The 20,621-nt window shown below is 41.2% G+C and overlaps 1 protein-coding gene across 5 annotated transcripts in view; it reads left to right on the plus strand.

Annotated features, from left to right (window-relative positions):
- Positions 1 to 3,825: 3,825 nt before the first annotated feature.
- The window catches only part of UBE3D (ubiquitin protein ligase E3D), a 107,668-nt gene continuing 90,872 nt past the window's right edge, over positions 3,826 to 20,621 (plus strand). For 4 of the 5 annotated variants that reach the window (XM_067560760.1, XM_067560762.1, XM_067560759.1 and 1 more), the window contains exons 1-4: positions 3,826 to 4,080; positions 5,624 to 5,820; positions 8,117 to 8,207; positions 17,792 to 18,023. In XM_067560760.1, coding sequence (XP_067416861.1) covers positions 4,019 to 4,080; positions 5,624 to 5,820; positions 8,117 to 8,207; positions 17,792 to 18,023 — 582 coding nt within the window. In that variant the 5' untranslated portion in view covers positions 3,826 to 4,018. The remainder of the gene's footprint in view (positions 4,081 to 5,623; positions 5,821 to 8,116; positions 8,208 to 17,791; positions 18,024 to 20,621) is intronic. The other variant, XM_067560761.1, reaches the window with a different exon arrangement.

The following is a 20,621-nucleotide window of genomic DNA, read 5'->3' on the forward strand; positions in this document are numbered from 1 at the left end:
CAGCGCCCCCTGGCCGGCCCTCAGGCAGCGCAGCGCCTTTCCCCGCTGCTGCTGCGGGCGGCGTGGATGTGTGAGAGAGCGTGTCTAGGGGAGAAGGTTGCATGCATGCACTGCGTGTGTGTATGCACTATGTGGGTGCATCTGTGTGCCTGTGTAGGGGAAATTGTGTGTGTGTGTGTGTCCCCACTATTGTGTATTGTGCATCGTTTTTTGTTCCGTGGAGAGGAGGTGTGTCTTTGCATAAGAAAGTGTATGAAAAAGTGTCTGTGTGTGGGCAAGTGCGTGTGTGCATGCATTGCATGTATTTGTGTGTAAGAGACTGTGTGCGTCTGTGCAGGGAGGTGCGTGTATTGCCACGTGTGTGTATTTGTGTAAAAAAACCCTCTTAGTTGCAGACTCTCTTTTTTTAATGTGTATGTCTAGCACTGCTGTATCTGTAGACCTGGCTTCAGTATCTACAGATTTATTTGTACTATGGATATATGGACAGGTAGGGATTTCTGTGGTTGTGCTCTATGGATTTGTATTGGGGCTTCAGGAGTGGGCACATGGACACATTATCACAGCTGCAATGTGTGGTCCTAATTCCATACACGAAATAAATAACATATACAATTATCATATAGGCATTTATGAAATAAAATATATATATATATTTCTTGGTCTCATATTTCCACAAATTACCACCACCGACAAATGTGAACTGTAGTCATTCTCTCATAGATGGAACAGAATTGTTGCACCAATGCTGAATTATATGAAAGATTTATACGGATCACAGATGACATGAACAAATCAGATTTTGTACTTGGCAAGAGCAATATCAGACAAGTAATTAAGAAAGTGAGCTAACATTGGTGAAGACTCTTGAGTTTTCCTTTTGGATTGCCTATTATCCCCCGAGAAAGTAAAATAGATCCCCACTTTCTGTTTTACAAATTACATTCTTACTAGCTATCAACTCACCTGCATTTGAAGCTTAAATTCAAGCTTTGACCTACTCACGCTCAAGCACCTTTATTATTCATTCACATTTGGAGAGCATGTAGAACTAGGGAGGTATTTTACCTCTGTATATGGTAATGGTGAAAAAAATACTGAAATACTGTGTCCATTTCTGGCATCTACATCTTAAATAGGATGTTGAAAAATGGGAAAAGGTGTAGTAGAGAGCTACAAAGATAATTTGAGGACTACAGAAAATGCCTTACAGTGAGATATTAAAGAGCTCAATATGTTTTGTTTATCAAAAAGAAGACTGAGCTGTGACTTGATTAGAATGTAGAAATATCTTCTTGGGGAAACAATATCAAATACTAAAGGGCTCCTTAATTTAGCAGAGGAAGGCATAACAAAAAGCAATGTCCAGAAGTTGAACCCAGAAAAAATTCTAATTAGAAATAAGGCACACATTTTATCAGTGAGAGTGATTAACAATTGGAACAAATTAGCACAGGAAGTGGTGGATTCACCACCTCATGAGGTCTTTAAATCAAAACTAGATGCATTTCTGGAAGATATGCTTTAGCCAAACATAAGCTATTCTTTCTCTAACAATTTATTGGGCTCAATACATGCATGATGGGGTGAAATTTAATGGCCTATGATATACTGAGGTTAGGTTAGAAATAGTTCCTTTTGGCCTTAGTCTCTGTGAATTAATGTTATTGGTGGCATCAAAATGGAGCAAGGAGAGGACTATTGCTCTCATCCCGCAAGTACTTATGTATGTGAATAACTTTACACATGTGAGTAATTCAGTTCAACTCAATGGAACTACAATACATGTGTAAAGATATTCATGTTCATGTGTTTGCGGGGCCTCAGAGCTGGAGAGAAAGAGAGAGGAACCCTGAAGATGAATATGGGAGAAGAAAGTAAAAGATCACAAAAGGAAAAGGGATTTTTAAAGAGTATTTTAAAGAAAATCAAATATTTAAAAAGAATTAAAAGTATCTTCTGGGGGGGGGGGAAAAAGGACAAAACAAACCAGAAGTAGTAAAAACCTAGGGCACAATGCTATGCCCATTGACTTCAAAGGGAACAGGACTTGGCCCCAAGCTGTCTGCTAAATATAGAAAAGTGGAAAAAATGGGAATAATACTTTTTTCTGACAGTAAGTTTGCTTTATACAACATTCTCATTCTATGATTTAATGGCTATTTCTATTCAAAATTTTAAAAATTCTGAACTTTCTTCCAGACTTGAACTAATATAGAAGAGGTACTGCTCATCCCACACAAAACACTTATGATTCCATGGATCAACAAGAGTCTCCTTTTGAAAATCTGACAGGTACACAATTTCCACTGTTAAAGATTGTGTTGAATTTTTAATTTAAAGCAGAAATTGACACTCATTTAATGTAGTCATACAAATATCAGTGGAAGATCTAATTCTTAACCCTTGGGTCCTGGCCTGCAAGTGGCTCCATGTGAGAAATTTAAATCAATCCAGCTCCACAGGGATGTGAGGCTCTGTTCTCAGAATCAGTTGCAAGACTGGGGTTTAAATTCCATTTTAGGAAACTAACTGGTTATATTCAGATCCTCTTACAGTTTAAATTGGCTAACGAATGATTAAACTATTCTGCACTTTCTATGTGCTATTAAACATTTCATCCCAAGGGTGGCTGCACTGAGATTTTTTTTTTCTAACTGTATAGGCCCCAGTTCTGCAAACACAGTCACGCACAACTTTTTGCACATGTGGAAACACTTTTAAAATCAGGGCTTAAGGCTCCAATCCTGCAAACTACTCCAGAGAGGAGCCCTATTGACTTTACTGGGATTCTATATGGGTGTAAGGATCTGCTTGCATGGAACAGTTTGCAAAGTTATGCCCCTCAGTTTACATAGTCTTTCACTCTCAAGTGCTTTACAAACTTAGGTTGTTATCATTCTTTTTAAAACTAGTTAATTATAATACGGTATAAGGGGGTTTTAAACATAGCCTGCATTTTGTAATATTTGATTTTGTATATTATAAAAACACTAAATAATTTTAATTGATTCACACTGGCTGACCACCACCTGCCACATTCTGCCCTACAAATACTACATAAGATTATGCTTTTACACCTCCCGCCAAAAAGCAGCCACCTCCTCAGTATTTTCAGTCCCAAGCTTTTAAAAATCATGAGTCAGGCCCTCCAAAATCATGACATTGGCTTTAAAATCATCATTATTTAACATAAATAATTAGAAGAACCCCCAAATTTGCCTGCAGGTTTTTGAACTTCTAAGGTCCATGATTTCAAGTTATTCTCTGCACTCATGAGAGCCAGACAGTTTACTGTTTTGTTTTTAAATAAAAGCTAGGAGACAGTGCTTTAAGAAAAACACCATACACATGCAATATTTGCATAAAATAATTAGTTAGCTACACTTTTCAGGCAGAGAAGAAACTTCCCTTCCTTCTCTTTCCAATGTCCTTAAAAACAAATTGGGATTTAATTGTTATTACAAAACATTAAAGGCTGTAATATTACAAGGAGGTTACAAACACGAATTTAATTCCTGCAAACCCTTCCTTCCTGAGCAGGGTCCTTAGGGATACTCAGGTGAAGAAGCACTTCTCAGCTGAGCTGTGCACATAGTCTGGTCTTGCAGCAGTTGGATAACCAGCAGAACGGAGTAACTGGTGGTGGCACCCCAAGGCTGGCTACTGGGAGCAAGCTCGGAGCTCTCTCTGTTACTGGGATCGGATAATGACTGGACACTAGAAGTGAAGTCCGCTTTGTGCAGTGGGTGCGTGGCGGGCGCTGCAGGTACACAGGGCGCCGTATGGGGCGGCAGGGAGCCGCACAAGCACCGCTCTGCTCTTGTTCCTTCCTCGGTCACAAAGCTTCCTGGGCTGGGTTCAGGTAGTCCCCACGTGGCTAGGTTCACCACCGCCAGCCTGACCGGGCGGGCAACTTGACCATGGAGTAGCCTCGGGGGGAATCCCCATCTCCAGCGCGGGGCGTGGCCCGGTAACATAAGGGGCCCGGGTGGAGAGCGCTTCAGTCGGCGTCCCCATGGAGGAGTCAGCTTTCCTGGAGATCAGGCGGAGGATGCAGAGCGGGCTGCTGGTTATCCGGTACTGCAGAGGAGCGGCGCGCTGCCCGCTTAATCCCTCTTCCTCTCCCTGCGTGCGGCGAGCCTCTCAGCTTGCTCCCTAGCTGTGTCTGCTGCTCGGCAGCGCCTGCTCCCGGGGCTTTTGGGAGCACGGCGGGGATCGCATAGCGCCTCTGCAAACCTGGCTTTCGTAGAGGCTGAAGATCCGGGGTCGTGCCAGTGCAACTATGTGGGCGTGGGTGGGTGACAAGAATGCCCCTTCCATCCCCCCCCAACTTTTACTGTCCTGTTGGCATTTTACTCCTGCTCCACCCAGCACTCCTGTTGCTTCACTGGTGGTCGCCTAAGCGCAGACCTTCATCATTCCCACTGTGAATTCACAATATGCGGTGCTGCCGTAGCAAATCTCCCAAAGTAGCAATCGTTCCTAATGCATGTCATTTCTAATCTTAAAAATCATTGCATGTCAACTGCGAAACATTTAGCTGTCTTTACGGAGGTGTTTATCTGCTTCTGTTTCATCTATTCCAATTACAAACTTCATTGGGCAAATAAACTTTCCCTCCCTCAACCAGTACATAACTAACTTTCAACAATAGTATTTTCCACTCTTTGGGCATTGCACTTGATTTGTGAAGTTCAGCATCTTGACGGCAGAAATCAGCAAAATGTGTGGCATATGTAATAAAAAGTGTAAAATGTGGATGCAAATGAATGAATACCACACCATTTGCTATGAATCTTGGAAAAAGTTGGCCCAGTGAATTTCAGAGGCATATCAAACCTATAGAGAAAGTATTGAAAGTTACTTTTTCTTCTATGATTTCTGCAATTAATTTCTGAAAAATACCTGTTTCCACATTTAAATGTGTTGGTTTCTTCTCATTAACAAAAGTCTGTTTTTCTGCCATCTGTGGTATGGTCTGGGCACATGCAGCTGTTAACATTAAGAACTGCTGCTCCATTACCTCTTCCAGTTTTAATCTACTCTGAGGGTTCAGTGGGAATTTTATAAGTGCAAGGAATTCAGGTTCAGATCCTTTGGACCCAGTCCTATCCGCATACAATTTGATGGGAATTTTGCCAGAGATTTAAAGACAAGACTGGACATTTTATTTATAATTGTGGCCCCTCCCACATTATCTTTTTAACATATAAACATCTTAGTTGTCTTTCCTTTTTGTGTAATTTTGTCTCTGATTTGCAACTGGGATTGTAGACAAAAAATTGAAACTCTCTTTTCCTTCACATTTTGTTTTATGGTTTTAGGTTAAAGAAAAACAGTTAAACTGCTCTCTTATTTCTCAATAAGTAAATTTGGTGTATACTCATTTGGAGATAAATATCTGTGGATTGTTGAAAAGCGTTCATTAATTTTTGTTTTTAATCCCTATACGTTTCTCAATATTGGACTCAACAAAATCATCCAGAGCCACAAAAAAGTCAGAAGCATTTCAACTTTCAGAGAATTTTAGTTTGTTTAAACAAGACAACATATGTGACTAAACCCTCATTGTAAAGCTTTCTTTCTAACTGGAATATATGTGTGTGTGTTAAATCTCTAGTGAGCCAAAAGCAGGAAACTTGCCAGTGGATATTTCAGTGGCTCCAGCATCATTAGAGATAAAAAATTGTCAAGCCTGCAAGATGATCAGCCTTCCTGCAGAGGTCAGGATTATTCCTTCTTCCTGTCGAGGACTACAATACATAGCTGGAGATGGTTTACATGTGAGGCTGCAAGTTCAAGCAGGTTCAAATGCAAGTAAGGGTGACCAGTTTATTTTGTTTTCCCTTGATTTAGACAATGCATACCAAATTCCTTGAAAGGAAGAAGATCTAGGCCATTGTTTAGATAATATAATTTTGTTTAGGGATAATGTGAGACTTTTTACAAGTTATTTCAAATATATGAGAGAAAAAAGGCAAAGCTTTATTTTCTGTTGTGAGAAAATTAACTTGATTTCTTGATATACAGAACTTATGTCTTATGGGTTTGTTTTTTTTTAAAGGTTCTCATTCGCACTGAATTCAAAATTAAGTAGGAACTGACTCCCAGTACTCCCATTCCAACTTTGATAGACAAAAATGCAAAAATAGAATAACAAAATAGGGAATAAAAAGGGAAAACACATAACTGCAAAAAAACCCTAGGCCTGTTCTGCAGTGTTCACTCCTCCCTCATCATCTGATTTGTGAATTTCTTCTTTTGATTTTTGCTTCTACTTTATGTGCCAAAGTGAAAAATCTAATTTATTCCAGGCTGTTGGACAAGGAATGTCACTAATACTTGTTTGTTGAGAATCACTGTCTTGTATTGCTGTCTCTTATGTCATTGCACTGATCTGCAGTATTCAGTGTTCCAGCAGTGAAGTACCACTTATTTAAAATCTGCAAAATTAACTATACAGCACTTCCATAAATTTTGTTTTCTAACTGTCTGGATGCTGATTTCATATGTTACAAGTATTATACGGGTGAGGAATGACAAATTGGGCTCTTTCTTTTCCCTTCTATTTCATATACCATATTTGGTATCTCACATGGCCAGAAATAGAAACATTTAGATATATTTCACAGGACACACAATGGGAAGACATCACACTGTATCATATCATTTCTAATTTTTTTTTTAACTAGAAACAAGTACTACTACTACTACTACTAGTTATAGCTATACTGCATATGTGTAGATTACAAGAGTGGAGTTTTTACACAGGAAAAAACTGGAGTTCTATGGCTTGTTTTATGGAATGCTGAGGTGGTTTACACATGTTGATCTTTGATTGTGCATGTGTTTTAACAATTGAATTACATGAAAAAATATTTAGTGTAATATTTGTCTCTCATTAACAGAAGTGATCCATTATGATGCAGAAATAAACATCATGTACCAAATTTTCAACCTTAAATTGCACCAATAAAAAAGTGAAAATTGCATTTATATGTGTAGGTTGGCTGACTCCACACACACACACACACACACAAATCAGGTATTTTTAAATACTAGTTTGTATTACTATGCACAGTTATTCAATTTGCATGTGAAGCTTTAGCGTAAAAACCCTCAGTGTATTCATAGTGTTGAGTTTTCAAAAATTAAGCTCAAGTTGCATCCACAAAAGTATGCATAAAATTCAAAATTTCACAAGCAAACTGAGTAACTGTGCAGGCTAATATAAGCTAGTATTGTAAAATTCCTGATTTTTGTGTGTGTGTAATCACCTGACTGACACAACTGCAGGTTTCAATTTTTTCAATATGGTCCCAGTTTTGAAAATGTGGCATATGATGTCTACTTTTGCATCACATTAGATAAGTTCAAGTTCATCTGTTCACAGTGGTACACTTGTAGCTTTGTTCTGATTCAAAGTCATGTACATTGACTATTTTTAGTTCTCTGTTTAATTGGGAAGAAATGTCTGAACAGGCTTTAGTTGGAGTGTTTTCACTTTGCTGGCCAGCAGAGGGTATTGTTATACTGGAGTCTGTCATTCTTCTGCTTTGAGAGAGAGCATATTTTGTTGCTATTACATACGCAGCTTCTATCTGTTTGACAATTTAGAATATTACTCTTTTTTTTTTTTTTTTTCAACTATCTAGTCTGATAAATTATTAAAGGACACATCACCACATGGCAGAGCCAGAGATTAGTAGAGCTAAAGTTAACGGGATTAAGATTTAATTTTCCCTAAATGTAACTTTAAAAGAATCCTGTTGACCCTGATAAAATTTCAGCCCCTCCAACATGAAGCTTGCAACATTGTTAAAAATGACCATTCAAATAAAGCATGTGTATATATAACAATAAATGTTAGATACTGTGCATATGGGTTTTGTTTTCCTCAGATCTGCCTGCCTGTTCTCTTCCTGTAAGCAGGAAGGATGTTGAAGCGTACAAGGAATGTGATGTATGGAATGCCAGTATTTTATCTTGCTTGTAGTAGTTAGACTCTCCACTTTCAGGAGCTAATGAGTGGATACCCAGGTTTTTATATGCAAATTTATGTGTATTCAAAACAGGAACTGGTTGTTTATTATATCCTCTTTAATACCTGTAGAATTGATTTCAACTTTCACTCAAAGTCTGAAGGCGCAGAAGAGTTGCATCTTTTACTGTCAATCTTGTGGTGAAATCATAATAAAAGAACGGTAAGCAATGCCGTTTTGTATGTTGTATATTAATAAACACTACAGTGGTTACTATTCATGTTACTCATGCACTAAGAAGGACAGGTTAAAAGTCATATATTTAAAAAGTCTCCTCATCTGTTATTCGTGTACAGCATAGATTGTTAAAAGTAAAATTATCTAAAACAAATCTTTCACCATTTGTGCTATTTCTTTACTTTTGGCATGTCACTCGACTTGGAAAATAGCGACTAGGGTGGCAATATGTTTCAGTGGTTAGGGCGCTGGACTGCAATTTAGGAGATCCAGGCTCTTTTCCTGACTCTGCACTATACCGTGGACAAGCTGTTTCACCTGAGGCGGAGGCCTCAGTCTCCCCATCTGTGTGCAGTGAGGCTAATGAGTATTACCCTCTTCAATGTTTTGAGGTACAGGGCTTTTCATCCATAGATAAGAGACTAGTGTTGTATATATTAGTCAGTTTCCTTTTCTGGTTCTCCTACACTTCAATATTTTGTATTGCAGGGGAAAGTTTAAGTCATAGAGATTTTGTTTTTGTTTTTTTCCCCCATGATTTTTTTAAAGAAATATTCATGGTCATTAATTAATAATAGGTTTAGGATGACTTTTTAAATGTAAATGTACACAAATTGAAATTTTGGGACGAGACTACATGCTTTTGTATTTTTCTGCATTTCAAGAATCCTGCCCTATAAGTACAACCTGCTGATTAGGGTGAATTTAAAGTGTGACCAACAGAGTAGATGTTGGTGGAAAGCTACCTTTTGTCTCCCAGGAAAAGGGTAAAATTAGTCCTTGCCCTGAAAGTTATAGATCCATAATGAAGAGGTATAATACAATTTTTCCAAAGAGATTTTCTGTAGTGGTCAGTGTGCTTCTGTGGAATCAGTACTGTGATGTGCTGAGCACCCTATACTTCAGGACTTGAGGAAACTTGGCACATGGAGGATGGGGCCTAGGACCAGTAACATCTATAGCTGATAGGATACCATCTCCCACTCCTCCTGTTCCCAAGGTTTCCACACACTATATTTGAACTCCTCCAAACTTGGGAAAGTCCATATCCGGAGCTGAACTTTTTATTGGATTCCTCTGCTAAATGAGCCAAATTGACACCCGCCTCCCTGCCCCCCAGATTTGAGTAGCCCTGAACCTTCAGAAGTTTGTAAACTGTACCTGAACTTCGTGTGTCTGCCTTCTCTCTCTTTCTTACAAAGTCTGCAGATTGCATTTGAATTTTAATGCAGAGTTGCTGGGTTTTCTAGCTGTTGTGATGAGCCATTTTACAGCTTCAGCGGAACATGCGCACATTCTAACAGACATACTTGCAATCTCTTATGATCTGTGTCCCTCCTAATATGCAAACTGGCCATTCAAATGTAATCCAGTTTAAATTTCTGTTATATTGCCATCAACTTTACTGATTTATGACTTGACTTGAATGTAACCAAATGATGATTTCATGGTTTTTCCTTATGGAGTGCTTTAGCACCTAATATGTGTTTTATTTTTATATATTTAAAGAATGATCAGAACTTGTTAAGTTCTAGTCAGTGGCATTTGTGATATTTCCAGTTGAAAGCACATTTCCATCCCCAAATAAACATTGTTCCAAATTTTTAATTCACTTACTATATGCATATGAATGTTACTGCCTATGGATCCTGCACTCTTTTCCACACCTGAGCGCACAGGAGATCAAATTAGAGTAAAAGGGTTAAGGATATGGGGCATAGGAATGGCTCTCCACCATGCTTTTCTCCTTTCAGGCAGCCTATGAAAGCCCCTTGGTGCTTGGTGGGCTACAGCGGTCTGGATGACAGGGTAAAGCAAGGTAGCTGCCACTTTACTTGGTGTTTTCCCTTCTCACACTGCCTCATTTCCAGCTGAAATCAGTTTTGTAGTTAATGCTGTTAGAAACAACATTAGCTCTCTCTGGCTTTGGCTTCACTAGAGAGAGAGGGGTAGCGTGCAGATGTATGATAGATAGCTTAAGATAACATAGATGTTTGGGGAGGAGAGGGGGAAAGGCTGCAGAGTTGTATGAAGGGCAGGTCTTCCTTGCAGATGATCAGAAATCCACTGGGTTAGAGCCTGATTCTTTCCATGAGTCTCATGGCTCTACAGAGTTACGGAATCATCCCCTCTGCCCCTTCCCTACTAACCAATGGAAGGAAGATTATCAAATTTTCCATGGCTTGAAAGCTGCTGAGATTTCAGGATGCTTCTTTCTTTTGTAAGGCTTGAACTTGTTTTCAGCTAACAAGTTGTAAGTCGAAACTCATGTAAATGGCTAACGAGCATACCTGATCCTCAAGGACAATGGCTAGAGTAAATACCTGATAACTCGGAAGGCCAGATGTCCACTCAGTGATTCAGCCTCATAATGAGAACAGCACATTCCTTACACCCTGCTGTCATGTACCCTCCTATCTGTAAGGATTCTCCCTCTCCACCCATTCCCCCAGGTGTAGTCAGAGATCCTTTGATGTAATTAGAGTGTCTCTGCACATATGTTCTGTATCTGTCATTACTCCTGTTCTTTCTGGGTGGAACAATGTCTGTATTTGTAAGTGAACAGATTGTTTACGTGATAAAAACTGTATATAAACGTCTTCTGTAACAACATGAATTTGAAGCTGATTAATCAGACTTCCCGGTATCGTGAATAAACCTCTTCAGTATTGTCTGTGCTGCCTGATTCTTGGAGAAAGAATCCTTCGTGCTTTACACTTTCCTATTGATTATACTGTAGAAGAGGAGGTTATAGACAAAAAGCATGCCTTTCAAGGCTTTGCTTCTGTTTATTCAGTAGCTTTCAGAGAGCAGAGCAGAATGTAATTTAAATTAATTTTCATTCATTATCTTTTAAGGAGATTGCCCTTTCCATTAGGCCAAAAAATTAATTTTGCTACACAAGTGCTTTATATGTGCATTGAAAAATCAAATGCAGAATAGAGTGTCTCTTAATTTAATAGAATTATTGCATTACATTTACTGTTATGACTGAATTCCCAAGTTTTATGTAGAGCAAATATAGGACTACGTAGTTTGTGTTAAAGAAAGGTATTTTATTCTAAAATCAATGAAGTTTTTTTTGGGGGGATAGGCTATATATTTTAAAGTCCTCCTATTTTATTTTTAAACTTTATAATGCAAATAGATTTTGAGTAGAGGGTTTTAATGTATACTTTCTAAAGATAATATTAATATTGGACTGCAGTTTTGGGGTATTAATATAAATTAAAAGAGAGATGAAGACCTGAAACTGAGTCTTCTTCCAATATAGGACCCTGGGTGGGTAGAACCTTACAATAGTGAGGAGTCCCATTGAAGGACTGGACCCATAGATTGCCCATGTTGTTGTTAGATGGGCTTGAATAAATCATTGCTCAATACAATTCAAAATCTTCTAATCTGCATTAGTTTGATGTCATTTATCCAGTTCTAGGGACAAATAAGGGCCCAGATCCTGGCTTCCCATTCACAGATTCACAAGACTCAAACTGTAATTAAAAGAAAAGCCACATTTCTGGCATAGGATGGGCAAACTAATGGGGGGAGGCGGTCTATTTAGGAGGACTCTGCCAGCTGCTGTTATGTAAGGATGTGGAATGCCGGGGTGGAGACCAAAGGTCTTTATGTAAGATGGCAAGGTGGCGGTTCTGGACTGCAGGCACAGATCAGACAATGACAGGTCCCAGTTTACAGCAGGCTCTGTTGCTTTGTGTTATGTAAGGCTTGAATAAAATGGATATAATTGTTAAATACAAGCTCTCCTTGCTGTAATGCAAAAAATGCCACATAGTAACAGGAGTGACAGATTTGAGAGCAATAAGGAAGATTGGATTGGTCATTTGACAAGTACAAAAATAATTGGTCAGTTGACCGGACAAATATTGGTTGCATATTGTCAAATAATGTCGAAAATGGTCAAATATTTTAAAGCGCTAATTTATTAGAACAGTAACAAAACAGAGTAAGACTTAGATGTCTCCAGTAAGCTTAGCCTTAGAAAGATACTTATGCCTAATTATATAAAAAAAAATATATATATATATATTTTTTAACAAAGTTATTTTAACTCAGAAAAATGCCAGACAATGGAATGAAGTTCTAAAAAATGAAACAATGGCTGTATGATGCAATCAAAAAGGTAGGCTACTGACTGCATCAAAGCATACGTGGCTAGAACATTTGACAGTATTTGACTGTGGTCCGATAATAGGCAATCAATTGACTGGCTTGCCAGTCCTTGTCAGAACTACACTGCAAAGCTTGTAAGGATGGCTGACCAGTAACCCACCACCAGTATTAAGGTTGGAGCAATGTGGAGGGACCATGGAAGTGTCTCAAACAGAAATTCTTGTTACATCTGACTGCAGTGAATACAGACCATGGGTGGTGCCAAGGAATTGACCTTGTAGAATTGCAACTGGTTCAGGGCCCCAGGGGTGGGGGGGGCTGCTCCTCCACTCCAGCCAGCACAGAGCTTGGGGGGGCTGTACCCGGTCGGTATGGAGCTGGAGGCTGCTGTGCCCGGTTCAGAGCTTGGGATGCTAAATGACCTCAATATTACTGAAGCCTCATGGACCCCCTGGAATCTTTGGTGCCCGCCCCAAGGGGGGCCTGCCCCCCAGGTTGGGAACCATTGGCCTAGAGAATGACATGGGAGGTGTGGAAGTGAACTTGCATATAGCCATTGTCCAGCATTTGGGCAAAAGTGCAGAATTTCCTACAAGTACAACTATTTTGCTAGAAAATGCAGGCAAAAGCAAACTGTAAATGAGTGATAGCTCTGCGCCCTTAAAAAAGAACAACACATCTGTGGAACTAGAGACTGGGGAATTGTGGTCAGGCTTAGGAAGTTGTGAGTAATATGACAATTTAAAAACAAAAAGATGTTATGAAACATTTTTTGTATGTATGTTTGGATTTTATTGGTTTAAGGAGAAACTACTGTATTTCAAATATTTGTCTTTTTATTAAAGTAGGTATAAAAGCATGTACTGAGGAGAAATAAGAGAATAGTTACTATCAAAAAAAGCAATTTGAAGTTTTGCTTTTCATAGGTCAGATGTTCAAAGCAGAAACTGTATTGAAGAAAATATTGTGTAGGTGTTTCAGACAAATAGAATTGTTCCTGTACAACAGCATGTGTGTAGTCTCGCTTTGAGACTATTTCATGATCCAAGGTATTCTAAGATGTGTGGCTTTTGCAAGTTAAATTTGAGTCTAACTTCAGGTTCTTCTTCGAGTGCTTGCTCATGTCCATTCTGAATATAGGCATGTGTGTGCGCCACATGCACCGATGCCAGAAGTTTTTCCCCTAGCGATACCCGTGGGGCCAGCTCAAGCGCCCTCTGTTCGCAGACCAAACTGACTTCAGGCTGCATGATCTAAAGAACTCTAGGACCACATTGCGATCTTTGGGCCTTTATACCCCGTCCTCATCAAAAGGGCACTTCAGGCCTTCACAGCAGCGGTTCTTCAGAGGTCAGTCCAGGGGAGAGCCCTAGAGGAGACGAAACAGAGGTTACGAGCGCCGCCGAGGCAATTCGCTGGCATCAATCTTGAAGCCAGGTCCAAGCTGCCATTTCTTAGGTGGAAAGAAAGGCTTTTGAAGGTGCACCTGAGGACGACTGATCAATTTGTGCCTGAGATCCAGTCTCCCGCCCATTTGCCTCCTGTCTTGCCCCCTTCCTCCCGGCCTGGAGGGTGATTACGTTGAACTGCTGGGTTTTGAACACAGTAGCTACTGGCTACATCCTTCAGTTCACTTTGATCCTGCCCTTCCACCCCCCTTCCCTATCCCTCTTCAAGGACCTGTCTCACAAGCAACTCCTCATCCAAGAGGTTCAAGCGCTCATACAGTTAGGGGCTGTGGAGGAGGTTCCTCACAACCTGAGGGGAAAAGGGTTCTACTCCAGGTACTTCCTGATACCCAAAGCGAAAGAGGGCCACAGGCCCATATTAGATCTGCGGTCCCTGAACAAAGGTTAAAGTTTCACATGGTCTCCTTAGCGGCCATCATTCCCTTGCTGGATCCAGGCGACTGGTTGCCGCCCTCGATTTAAAGGACGCTTAGTTCCATATCGCTATCTTCCGGGGCACAGGAAGTTCCTGCGGTTTACAGTAGTAGTGCAGCATTTCCAATTTGCAGTTTTACCATTTGGCCTTTCCACTGCTTTCCTCATTTTTACCAAATGTATGGCAGTGGTGGCAGCACACCTCAGGCGCAAGGGGGTGCAGGTCTTCCCCTACCTGCAAGATTGGGTTCTCAGAGGCCGCTCGAGGGAACAGGTCCGTCTAGACATGCAGATCGTGAGAGACACATGCCAGTCGCTGGGCCTGTTAATAAACGAAGAGAAGTCGTTTCTCATTCTGGTTCAGAAAATAGAGTTCGTGGGGGTGGTCTGAGACTCTGTACAAGCTAGGGCGCTGCTGCCAGATTCCAGGCAATGACAAAGCTTATAGCCAGCCTAAGGGGCTACCTGATTACCATGGTGAGGGTATGCCTTAGCCTGCTAGAATATATGGCGGCTTGTACCTACGTGGTCTGCCACGTTAGACTACGCTTGCAGCCACTCCAAATGTGGCTGGCTATGGTATACTCCCCTTCAAGATATCCCCTGAACAGGGTGGTCATAATCCCTTCCCAGATCCTTACCTCTCTAGAGAGGTTGACAAACCTTGGTCAGGTACTGGCAAGAATTCCCTCCTTGGCCCCGAGGCCAACACGGTCCCTGGTCTCAGATGCCTCAGACCTGGGGTGAGGGCCCACCTAGGGACCCTCAGGACACAAGGTCGCTGGTCCAGGGAGGAGCTGAGCGTGCATGTAAATGTTAAGGAGCTCAGAGCCATCAGGCTGTCCTGTGAGGTGGTTTGGCTTCATCTGTCCAGCAGGGTAGTGAGAGTACTCACAGACAACACAGTGGCAATGTATTATATCTACAGGCAAGGAAGAGCCAGGTCCCCAGCCCTGTGCCAGAAGCCATATGTCTCTGGGACTTTTGTGTGGAGCACAACATTATCCTGTAAGCAGTCCCTCTGCCAGGACTGAAGAATACCCTAGCAGGTTGTTTGAGCAAGTCCTTTTGCTCTCACCACAAGTGGTCCACCAGGAGGTAGCCGACTGCATCTTCCAAAGGTGGGGAGTTCCCCGGGTGGACCTGTTTGCCACCAGGGGGAACAGGAAATGTGCCTGCTTCTGCTGTCTGTTGGGGTTGGAGGACAGCTCCCTGTCGGATGTGTTTCTACTCTTGTTGTTGGGAGTCTCATGTATGCATTTCCCCCAATACCGTTGGTGCACGGAGTCCTGGTGAAAGTCAAGAGAGACAAAGCTTGAGTCATTCTGGTAACCCTGGAGTGGCCTTGCCAGCACTGATTTGGGATACTGCGAGATTCTCTGTAGCTTGGCCATGGTCTCTACTGCTGTGCCCAGATCTCATCTTTGAAGACAAAGGCTGGCTGCTTTATCCGGACCTAGCCTTCTTACATCTGACGGCTTGGCTGCTGCGTGCCTGAGCGGGGAAGAGCAACGTTGTTTGGCCCAGGTCGAGAGAGTGCTGTTGGAAAGCGGAAAGCCTTCCACTAGAGCATCTTACCTAGCAAAGTGGAAGCGCTTCGCCTGGTGGGTGGCTGATCACAAGGTGTCGCCAACGAAGTCTTCTATACAGACGATTCTGGACTACCTGCTTCATTTGAAACAAGGGGGCTTAGCCTTTTCGTCGGTGAAAGTCCATCTAGCGACAATATCGGCATTCCACCCACCGATTCAGGACAGATTGGTCTTCTCTCATACAATGACTTCTAGATTCCTCAGGGAGCTGAAAAGACTCTTCCCTCAGATTAGGGCGCCAGTTCCCCAGTGGGACCTGTTCCTTGTCCTCTATCAGTTCACTGCTCCGCCCTTAGAACCGTTGGCCTCCTGCTCGCTCATGCGTCTGTCCTCGAAGGTGGCGTTCTTGGTAGCGATCACTTCTGCACGCAGGGTTTCAGAGATTAAGGCCCTAACCTCAGAGCCACCTTATATGATGTTTTTCAAGGATAAAGTTCGGCTCTGCCCTCATCTGACATTCCTCCTTAAGGTCGTCTCCTACTTTCATGTTAACCAGGACATCTTTATGCTGGTATTCTTCCCTAAACCTCATAGTTTCGGTGAAGAGAGGCGTCTGCACTTTCTCGATGTAAGGAGGGTTCTGGTCTTCTACATCGATAGGACCAGATCATTCTGCCATTCCACGCAGCTCTTTGTGGCAATTGCAGACAGGATGAAGGGCAAACCGGTTTCCTTGCAGCGAGTGTTGTCCTGGATCACAGCCTGCATTTGCGCCTGTTATGAACATGTCGGGGCCGCGCCTCCAGCATTCCTGTCAGCTCATTCCACTAGAGCTCAGGTGTCTTTGGCGACCTAGCTGGCGGATGTATCTATTCAGGATATTTGTCGGGCCGCTGTGTGGTCCGTGCATACCTTCACATCCCACTGTGCCATTACGCAGCAAGCTTGGGACGATGCAGGATTCGGCAGAGTGGTTCTGCAATCTTCACGGCCATGAACTCCACCCGCCTCCAGAGGTAAAGCTGGTGAGTTACCTACATTCAGAATAGACATGAGCAAGCACTCGAAGAAGAAAGAACGGTTAATTATCTCATAACCGCTGTTCTTCAAGCTGTGTTGCTCATGTCCATTTCACAACCCACCCACCGTCCCCTCTGTCTGAGTTCCGGCAAGAAGGAAGTCAGAGGGAGGGGGCCGGCAGCACCATATATGCAAGCACATACGTGCACCGTTGCAGAGGGCACTAGAGCCGGCCTTACAGATACTGCTAGGGGAAAAGCTTCCAGCACCGGTGCATGTGGCATGTGCACACACACGTACATACAGAATGGACATGAGAAACGCATCTCGAAGAACAACAGTTACGAGGTAAGTAACCATTCTTTGCATTATCCAGTGCAAGTAAAAAAAACTATAGCATTTTTAATTTTGGTTTGGTTTGGTTTGTTTGTTTATTTTTGCGTCAAAGCCTAATTGCCTCCCTGTGCGCATGGAGGGCTTTGGGTATGCATAACTGATCTTGCTGAGTGTGTACTGCAGATAAACCTGCATTGATGTTGTGTGGACGTCTGATGTAAAAGAGAGAGAAGAGAACTTTAAAAAAAAAATGTTTTTAAATGAACATTATTATATTTTTCATGACTGTGACTTGATGTATTTTATTTTTATCTCAAGATTCGCTTCACTAGTTGTTAATGCCAATTTCTGCAATATAATCACTGGAGATCAGGCGGAGTCTGAGTCTTTCTACCTATTGGGCATAATGCAAGACTCACCTGTTATGCAGGTGTTTACCAGATAATCATGTTATGAGTCACTTTGCCATTGCCATCTCAGAATTCATCCAATCATCTCCAACAGTTGGAAGAATATGCCTTTTACTGAGGGAGGGAAAGCCAGCTCTTTCTTTCAGGGGGAATTTTATGTTTGGTTGTTTTTTGCAATGTATTCAGACCCATCGATAATAGGTGTCTTAGAAATCCTTGTAGTAGATTGAAATATCTCATTTTCTTTCCTTTACTAGGACATTTCTCAGAGTTCTTCCTCTACCAAGTGAAAACTGGAGTGCTTTAGTTGAGGAGTGGTGCTGTCACCCCAATCCCTTTGCCAACAGTATTCTTCACCCTCAAAATAATGACTGTTTTCTTGGACACACTTACTTTCTGGTGAATTCAGGAAGTGAGTCACATGTGCTTGGAGCTGAAATAGTCCATTCAGAGACTGAACATTCTGCTTCTGAGAGGGGCTCTGCCTTGGTAAAGTATTTTGTTTGAATAAATCTCAGTGTGATTATTTATTTTATTTTATTTTTGGGAATGGATATTTCTGTGAAAGATCTTTGTGAAAATGTGGGTTTGTTTCACAGGTAGTATAGAGTTGTTGAGATCCTTTGTCTAGGAGCCAGACTAAATTCTAGGTTATGGTTTGCATTTTCAGAAGAATTGCTCTTGGTCAGAAACCTCTCCCTTGAAACACAGTTGAAAGCATTATAAAAATACTGTTCAGAGAACCTAGCACCTAGCAAGAAGACTGAGTAAACTAAAATGGGATTTCATATCATCTGAAAGTGAAGAAGCAAAATCTTTGGATCATTCTTGATTTGAGTGAAATGGAAACAGTGGTCTGTTGCTACAGGTTTTGTATAATCAAATGGGTAATTATTAAAACCTGTAACTGTGATGTGATAGGAAGATGCCAACAATAGCAATAATAAGCAAATAATAAGCAAAATAAAACCCAGAAGCTAAGAATGGGTGGAATCGAGGAGTAATACATTTGCTTTAAATATGCTGGACACTAAAAAGTAAATACGAACAAAACAGTTTGGCTATACAAACACTTGTCAAAATTAGGATGTGGTTTAGGTCCAGGTATCATATTTATTTATGTTTCCAAAATACAAGGGAGGATGTTTAAATGATGGGAAGATGGATCCATGTCATGAGAATATTTTTGTCACTCCATTCTGTTGTCATGGTTCTGACTCAAAAGCTGCACTCGGCCTGGCAAATGCTGTCTTCAGGTAACTTACAGAGTTTGTTAGGCTCTGACTCAGCAAGCTTGAGACTCTCTCTGTGAGTCACTGTATGGATTCCATGCACTGCTGGTCTCTGGCTCTGCCTCTTCCCATGCTAGATTGAACACCTTTCATGCCCTCTTCTGGGTTTCTTGAGATGCTAGGTGGTTCATTTTCAGGACTTTTAGCAGGAAGTTCTCTCTCTGAACAAAGAGTAAGCTCGGACTATTCAGCATGGCCTCTGTATTTAGAATATATTGCAGAAATAGTTGTGATTCCCATGGAGTTAGGGCAGTTCAACACTCTTCTACCATGATTCCTTGGGCTATCAAATCTCCCACAAGCAACTGCTTCCACAGGGAGTGCGAGGGATTGAGAGAAGTGGGAGGTGCAGTTGAAACACTTGCAGGTGCACCTGAAACAAGAAGGCTCATTTAAATGCACTGCACCACTGCTATTTAGATTAGTGTAGTCCTACCAGCTCCATTAGAAATCAGATAAGTCTCCAGTGGTGAGGCACCCAAAGATTTTTTTGAATATGATGAATCTCCATATTTACTTCCTAAAAATTGCTTTGATACCAAGATTTTTTACTTGATTGTTTGAAAACCCTTGTATCATGCTTGCACTGAAATTGTAATATCTACATTCACTGATTTCTAGCATCGGTCATTTCCAAGGAAATGAGCACAACTTTAAGATCAAGCAGAAACTTGGACTAATCAGGGAAAAATTCATATTGAAATATGAAATTCTTCTGTAATATGGAGAGTTATTGAAAGTTACAGGCAACACAGATTGCTGTTGGCACAAATGTTCTCATTTTATAGTGTATTCATGCAGCCTGCATAAGTATGAAAATTCCTCTTTAATTGCATAGCAGTCATTGGAGAGTGTTTGTCTGTGGCCAAAACAGTAGTGGCAGAGATACTTAAACAATCCTCTTTAGTCTCTTGTGGGACCAAGACAGTGTTCTGCCATGGAAAATATATTGCTCACATTTTAGTCTAACAATGTAACATGGATTTTAAACATCACATGGTCATGCAGCATCCTAATAGTATCTCTTGGGGAAAATATTTTCCCTGAGACAATATCAAGGATCTGTAGAAATAGAAATACAAAAAAAAACCTAGAGGATCCACCTCCATCTGCAGATTGCCAGCGGCTGCAAGTTGTCACATAGATATATTGATTTAATTAGTCTGACTAAAAGTATCATCCTTTTTGTTCCAGCAGTGATACCACTGAGTTCTCAGAGTTTTTAGGTATCAGACTTCACAATTCTCAGCCACAGCATGTAAATTTTAAGCAGAAAAAGCACTCAAATAGTAGTCATCTGAGGAATACTGTATTTGTAGCTCCCCAACCCCTGCCTTCAAATATTGTATAAAGAAACCCAGTTTCTTTACTCCCTGTTCGAAAGAAAAAGAAAGTTCTGCTCCACAGCTTTTTGCAGGGAGTAAGGGGCAGCAGTTGGGAAAGTGAACTAACTGTAGATAGTGGAGCTGACTTTATCCAGTCTAACTCCAGTACAATGGGATCCTCATTTCTGGTGTTAGGTATCCTGTTAAGGCTGGGGTTGTTTTTTTGTTGTTTTTTTTTTTTTTTTTTTTTTTTAATCAACAGTAGTTGGAAAATTCCCAACCCTGGAGTTCCCACTAGAATCTCAGTTGATGTTTCCTGGCTCAGTTGATGTTTGCAATATAGATTGTCTCCTCAGTTTCCTAATAATAGGAAGTAGCTGTCTTCCCTGAGGGCAGCTGTGATTCAGTCTCATTAGAAACAAGAGCCAGTAGGCAGCCATTCTTACTAGGGGCAACCTCACTTTTACCTG

Source organism: Emydura macquarii, unplaced genomic scaffold, assembly GCF_026122565.2.
Source record: "Emydura macquarii macquarii isolate MOO-44397 ecotype Brisbane River unplaced genomic scaffold, CSIRO-AGI_Emac_v2 contig_2297, whole genome shotgun sequence".
In the NCBI taxonomy this organism is placed as follows: domain Eukaryota; kingdom Metazoa; phylum Chordata; order Testudines; family Chelidae; genus Emydura; species Emydura macquarii.